This window comes from Cariama cristata, unplaced genomic scaffold, assembly GCF_000690535.1.
Source record: "Cariama cristata isolate BGI_N322 unplaced genomic scaffold, ASM69053v1 scaffold7431, whole genome shotgun sequence".
In the NCBI taxonomy this organism is placed as follows: domain Eukaryota; kingdom Metazoa; phylum Chordata; class Aves; order Cariamiformes; family Cariamidae; genus Cariama; species Cariama cristata.
The window spans coordinates 58,898-65,944 of NW_009597491.1; the positions used below are offsets into that span (position 1 = coordinate 58,898).

At 42.9% G+C, this 7,047-nt stretch overlaps 1 protein-coding gene across 1 annotated transcript in view; it reads left to right on the forward strand.

Annotated features, from left to right (window-relative positions):
* ST8SIA1 (ST8 alpha-N-acetyl-neuraminide alpha-2,8-sialyltransferase 1) overlaps positions 1-6,830 on the forward strand; it is a gene marked incomplete at its 5' end in the record, with an annotated part of 54,154 nt that extends 47,324 nt beyond the window's left edge. Inside the window, one exon of the mRNA XM_009708906.1 lies at positions 6,126-6,830. Coding sequence (XP_009707208.1) covers positions 6,126-6,612 — 487 coding nt within the window. The remainder of the gene's footprint in view (positions 1-6,125) is intronic.
* Between the last annotated feature and the right edge of the window lie 217 nt (positions 6,831-7,047).

The following is a 7,047-nucleotide window of genomic DNA, read 5'->3' on the forward strand; positions in this document are numbered from 1 at the left end:
TCCTCGCTTTTGGGTCTTTGGAGCTGATGGTGGGATTAACCAAAATCCCTGACCTGGAAAAAGCCTTTGAAAAGGTGTATAAAAAGGAGAATGAGGCTAATTTGTCTTTAATCTTTGGGACCAGAGACAAGAGGAAAGGACAAGTTCTTCAAGGTTGGAAACCCCGGTCCGTGAGAAAGAGGAGGCTGCACGTAAGGGATGAGCTGAAGTGAGTTTGGGAGTCAATCGCACCCTGAGCGACTCTGCTCAGAGTCTGGGTGGAAGATTTTGCTGTCTTTGAGTCCATCAAAGGCAGTCCGGTGGGAAGGGAGAAGGGCAAAGGGAAAGGAAAAGATGGGAATAGCATCGCCCCACCCGTGCCACAAGCTCTCGAGTGGGTGACCATGGTGCCTGTGGAGGGACCCGCAGTGAGAACAGGGGGGAATCCTTCGTGCTGAAGCTGTTTGAAATGAAATTAGACAGGGCACTGGGGATCTACCACAGGAATGAAAGCCTCCTGCATTGATGGGGAATGTTTGTAGTCTGTAATTTTATTGGTTTAATGGCTGGTCTTTATGACTGATCATGTTACTTCCTACCTTTTTTGATCACTCTGAAGTTTATTGTGGGCCTGAGTTTTTTTTTGCCTGAGGCTCTGAGCATACTTCCAGTGAGATCAGAGTTGGTTTTGCCATTGACTTTAATAGGATTATAATTGAATCTTAAGTCAGGTAGCTATCTTTAGGCTAAGTATACAGTGGCTTGTGTAGTTGGGGAAACTGGGATAAAAGAAGAAAGGGCACCAATTTATAGTACTGTAAGTGTTTGTTTCTGGCTCCCTGTGCAGACAAGTAGAATAGTCTACCTTGCACCTAATGCATGCTAAAAGTGCCTATGTGGAGAATGAGCGCGTGGAAACATGTGCTGTTAATTGAGACACAGTCTGTTTTTTATTAAGATTGGCTACACAAGCCCCGAAGGGGCAGATAATCAAGAAGTGCATGATATGAATGAGAGCACAGGAGGGCATCGCTATTTGAAAGCATAAAAGCACTCTGAGAAATGAGTGCAGTAAAACTCCTCTGTCACAGCAGTAGAGGTTCAGATGTGTGGTTGCAAGCTGACTTCTTGTGACCCCAGCTGTAAGCATATTCCAACAGCTGCAGCAAATTGCTAAATCATTCTTGGCTAATGCTGACATCAAATTATCTAAATAATTTTTGTAAGGTTATCCCTTGCCATGGGGACAAATACGTAAGTCTTTATATGCCTTCTGCTCTATTCCCTTGAGCTCCATTTGTCTTAATTTTATAAAATAATGAACTATTTGTTTGGCATCTGAGCTGCTCCCCTCATTACTCAATCCCCCCACCCCCCCCAACCCGATAAGTCAACTTGCAATTAATCCAGAATGCTGAACTTGTGACTTTGCAGATGCCAACACACTAGGTGACTGGGATATCATCACAGGAGTGAGATAGTGACTCTCTGGGGAGATCAAAAAGAAACCAAGATGCAAGAAAATGCTGCCATTATTATCTGCAAGTGGGTTAGCTCAATGTCACTGCAGCAAATTCTGTAATTCCAGTAACCACCGCAGTGGTTACTGGAAGTCATCTCTTAGTACCAGAGAGCCGTCCTGGCCCTGGATATCTGTGTAAGAACATTAAAAACAGATTAAAAACAAAACCCAAAACACTTAATGCTTTTAAATGTATGATTGTACTGTCATGGCAATGTACTGTGGCAATTTTCTCTCGGATGTATCTTTCTCTCTGAAAAAGTAGAGCAGAACATTTGAGGGAACTCTACAGCTGCTATCAGGGAAATTATTTCTCTGATATCTGTGCAGCTGTGCCTACATGTGCTTGTTGGAAGTTGTGCTTTTTAAGTTGATCTGTCATATGGACCTGACAGCAAAAATGTGTCGCTGAAGATTTTATTTGCTCACTGTCCATTAGTGTAGGGGAAGTAAAGTGCCTGGGCAGAACGTGCCGTGATCTGCTTTCACCAGCATTCAGTCATCGGCACCTCTCTGGGCTGCTGTCAAGCTGCCGGGACGCATTACTGCAGATTACTGAGCAACTTGTGTAGTCTTCAGGTGCTGCTCATGGCTTGGGAGATTCCAGATCCAGTTTTATCTAAATGCTGGCAACCCGCCATGCGTTTGTTTGAGCTTGACTGCAGAAAGTCGGAGGATGACCCTGAAAGCAGTTCAGCTGCTTGCTCAGAGCTGAGCTGGGGAGATAATGTTGCCTGAGATGCTCTTGCACGGGGGGCTGGGTTATTTGATGCATTTCTTTTGAAGCCCAGTGAGTATGGAGGAACTGGAGAGCCTCTGGGCTGTGCCACTAATGGTACTGAATGTTCAAAGCATGTCGGGTAGAGGCGAGCACTAACTAGGAACCAGCAGCTCCTCATTCAAAGAAGGCTGGGTGAGGATTGGCAAGAGGGAAGGTGTTTGTGTCCATCTGGATGTGAGGACTGCACCAGAGCTGGCAACCTCCATGCCAGGACAAGCAGGAAAAAGGCGTATCATCATGCTTACATGTGCACTACAGAGCTGGTCAGCTGTAGAGGAAAAGCCCTCGGGTCTCTCTGTCAGGTCTGGAGTAGCCTCCTCGCTGTCTGCTGGGATGGATGCTGTATGGTACCCTCAAAGCCTCTGCTGGAATGGGGTTGCCTGCAGGACTCACTGTTCGGATTGGGAGTTAAAGGAAAATACGCTTGAGCTTCCAGTACCATTTCTGGAAACATTTGTCTCCAGATTTCTCAGCCTCTAACCAGCCTGTGAAATGTCAGAAAGCTGGACAGGGCTCCTATTTTTACAAATGGGGAACAAAAAAAATGTTATTTGGTTCTAATATCTCCCCTCATGAGGAGCGCAAGATGGGCCGCAGCTTTTTGGCTGCGTTAGGCCATCAGAGCAGCCATAATCAGCATGTTTTATGTTTCTACATGGGCTCCTGGCCACCTGTATAATGTCCATCTGTTGAACTGGGCGTGATGCCTGCTGACACTGAGATCCAGATCATTTGAATGAGGCATGGGTTTCCAGGAGGTGATGATGTTCCTGAAGGACAGTTTGCAGTAGCATGACAAATGCGTGAAGTCCCTCCCATGCACCGCTCTCATGGCAGTGCCATTCACTTCTCGTTACTTTAAGGCATTTGGGGAGGTTCATCTAGAAGAAATGTAAACGCATTGGGGCAATGATAGCAAATGAATATTCAGAGACAGTCCCTGGCCCTCTGTGACTGTATCTCAGCAGTTGTAATATATTCATCTTAGAGCTGTGTAGTGCTTTTCTGTGAATGGTGAATTTGCTGAAAAATGCGGTTTTAGAATAACCACATCTATTTGCCATCTGAAGTGACATTTGTTAACTAGCTTTAAGAGGGAAAGGACATGGTGACACCAACTTCCAGCAGTGATGGAGGATCTGTCTCTGCCTTCCGCTTGGCCAAGGTGGAAGGACCCCATCACATCGAGCTGTGTGCTCAAGTTCCCTTTTCTGTGAAAGGAAGTTTGAACCTGCATCACTCACCTCCCAGTAGATGTCCCAAATTATGGGGCGGGTGATAGTCTGAAAGCCTGCTGCTGGTCTTATTCTACCTTTTAAAAGCAATTAGGGTTATTAGAACAGGGTTTGGATACCTAGGTGAATATTGAAAGTATTAAGCTAGGAATTTTTTTCTTTTTTACTCTCAGTGACTGTGTCCTGATGGAAATGGAACAAGTTTGATAGGATGGACCCAACTCCTGTACCTGATAGTCTGACAGGTTGTCCTGCTGTGCCTTTGGAAGAGAGGATGGTAAAGCCTGTTTTGGGGAAGACTTAGTTAAAGGTCTGATAGTAATGGAGTGAGAGTGCCCACAAGAGAAGGTACAGCCAGATAATGCATTTCTACCAAGGCACCTTGGTCTTGGCTGGCCTTCTGTATTCAGCTGTGTCTTGGCTATTTCTACAGAAAAGAATGCCAAATGCACTAAGTTATGAAATGATTTTATTGTTTTGTTTTGTATGTTCAGGATGAATTGATTTCTTGCTTGAAAGGCAGTGACTTTATCTACAGTAGCAAATAGCACCATGCAGTAGGAGCAGATCTGCAGAGCAAAACAGTAATGAAGACCCAGGCAGATTTCAGGAGGTTTGCTTCAAAACAGCTTTATTCTAAGCCCACGTGAATGATATTTTGAAAGAAACTTGTAGCAAATCAGGAGACCAAATATTGCATGTTGAAAATGTCAACAAAACCTTTTAACTTATTAGGAATATTTTGAGTTTTATGCCAAAACAAAGATTTCAAAAATCCTGGCACATATTCATGAGACATTTCAATGCTGATGAAGCTGCATTTTTTTGTTGGCAATTGTTTCATCTGAAATTTCATCTGGTGCTTCTTGAGGTCATCTGGCATCCTACTTAAACCTGTGTATGTTGCTCTGTGTGTGATTTTTGCTATCGTTTCAAAGAAGTCTATATATAAAACTGATCTCTTCATAACTATTTAAAAAAGGTATTCTTATACTGATCACTCTGCCTGCACCAGAGAAACGAAAAAAATCCAGTGCTGCCTCAACTTTCTTGTTCTGACTCCTCTGCTGCATGACTATGAAATCAGTCATGACACATTCGGGCAGCAACAAAGGCAAGACTGTCATTTGGGAGTTGAGAAAAAAATTGGGGATCACATGCGGGAGAGCAACCCAGCTGCAATGAAAGGAGTGCACGTGAGGCTTGTGCAGAAGCGGCTTTTAATGTAGTAAACTTTACCTGCATGCTGAAGGCTATAGATACTGTCATGTGGTAAAGGTGGGGAGGGCTTACTGGTGCTCTGAAGATTGTGTGGCCTCTAGAAAGAAAGCAGATTATCAAGAGTAAATCATGGTGACTTTCCCATGCAAAGGTACCCTCCTATGCAGTCAACACCCCAGGACAGCAAGTGTTCTTGCTACTTAGCAAGTCTGTGGTTTAGGTATTATATTTTACCATGACTCTGGCTGACCTCCCTATCGGTTACATCCAATGATTCATATATGTCATACTTGAGTACTGAAATGTGATTTGTTTAGTGTCAGACGTCAGGACAGGTCAAACATCTGTGCAGGTTTTGATGTATGTGAATGGCCTAGGATTTCCTGCCAGATTTCTCGTTCATCTTGGCGATTCCAGAAGCATACGGCAAGGAAAAGTTATAGTCTTGACAGGATACTGGCTTTGGAATAGTATATAAGTCTAATATCAGAGATAAAATAGACATCAGCAAATAGCTGTTGGCAATTTAACAAATTGTAACCTAATGTATTTTTAAACCCAACTTTTTCTATCAAGAGATGAGAAGACTATCATATTAGAGAAATAATCTGTGCATATACATTGCCCTCCTCATAGCTGCTGACTATTCTCTCCTTTAACTTGCATGCCACAAATACCAGCTGCTTTTAAACCTACTCAGTGTGTAAATCGTGCCATCTTAAACACCAACTCTGAATATTGTTTGATGCCTGTTGCTAAATTTTTGTGGTACCATTTATCCTAAGCAATTCATTGATTTCTGTTTTGTTGTTTGTAACAAAGTATGTTCTTTGAAATTTCTCTCAGTTCCAAAGCAAGGATTAACTACTACGGTAGCGCAACCTAAATCACTATACAGGCATAACAAGCAATTTTTACAAGTCTTACAAGTTTTACAAGTCCAAAGTTTCTATCAAAATATTTCTTGGTATTGCTTGTTCAGCATGTAACTTGGACTCTTTTTCAGTATGCCTTTAAGAAACAAGAACTCCATGGGCTTTAAAATTTCTTCTAAAGATTCCTGTGCCTGAAAATATAAGTTGGTTTTTGAACAAATGCAAAGTGTCACTAAAAAGGAGCGATTTTCACAAATATTATCAGTGTTCATTCAAGATTTTTTTTTTTTTAAAAGAGAAACATTTTGGGTTTTCAAGTAAGCAGGATATTAGATAGTTTTCAACTGTCTATTCAGGTTTATGTTTTCAGAAGTTTGTCTGGACTTTCTCTGGGCTCAGGAAAAGTGTGCAGTTAATTGTAGATAAGGGTATGAAGAGCAGGTTTTAGCTAGATTTTGAACTGACTGGGAAAACTTAGTGTGGCCAACTTGCTTTTGTCTGGTGTTTTACAGGTTCCAGAATCTGCTGTGGTCTCGAAAAGCCTTTGTGGACAGTGTGAAGGTGTATAACCACAGCTACATCTACATGCCAGCCTTCTCGATGAAGACAGGGACAGGACCCTCACTACGTGTCTATTATACCCTGAAGGACTTCGGTGCCAAGCAGGCGGTCCTTTTTGCCAACCCCAATTTCCTGCGTGACATTGGCAAGTTTTGGAAGAGCAAAGGTATCCATGCCAAACGGCTTTCCACGGGACTTTTCCTAGTCAGTGCTGCCCTTGGTCTGTGTGAAGAAGTAACAATTTATGGCTTCTGGCCGTTCTCGGTGGACCTGCACGGGAAGTTTATTAGCCATCATTACTATGACAACGTCTTGCCCGATTCTGGATTCCACGCTATGCCAGAGGAATTTCTACAGCTCTGGTTTCTTCATAAAAGTGGTGTACTGAGAATGCAGCTAGAACCATGTGAGGACCCTTTAATCCAGTCTTCTGCCTGAGGATTGTAGGAGTTGGTTTGGGAGATCCAATAGTTTTTAATTTCCATGCTCTCCAACAGAGAGTTCTGTTTTCTGTTGATTCTTTTTAAAGGGAAAATAATCATGGATCTGCATGGACCATAAAAATGCTACTTGAAGGCCAAATGGAATATGTCCTTAATGTATAGTGCTTTATGGAACTGTGGTGGGGCGAAGTGAATCTCTCCATTGCATCTGTTCAGCAGCATTGTGAAAATAATGTCAAGAAGCAGCACAGCTGAACTTTCCAGGGGACGTTTTTAAATGACCAATGTAAAAAGGGCATTAAGGCTCAGAGAGACACAGGGCCACCCACAAGCTTTTGCTGACAGTGCCAAATATGACTGTCTGTTCAAAAATCCATTTCATTCCAGATTGGCACCTCATACAACCTTCCTTTTTCCTTTCCCCCACCCA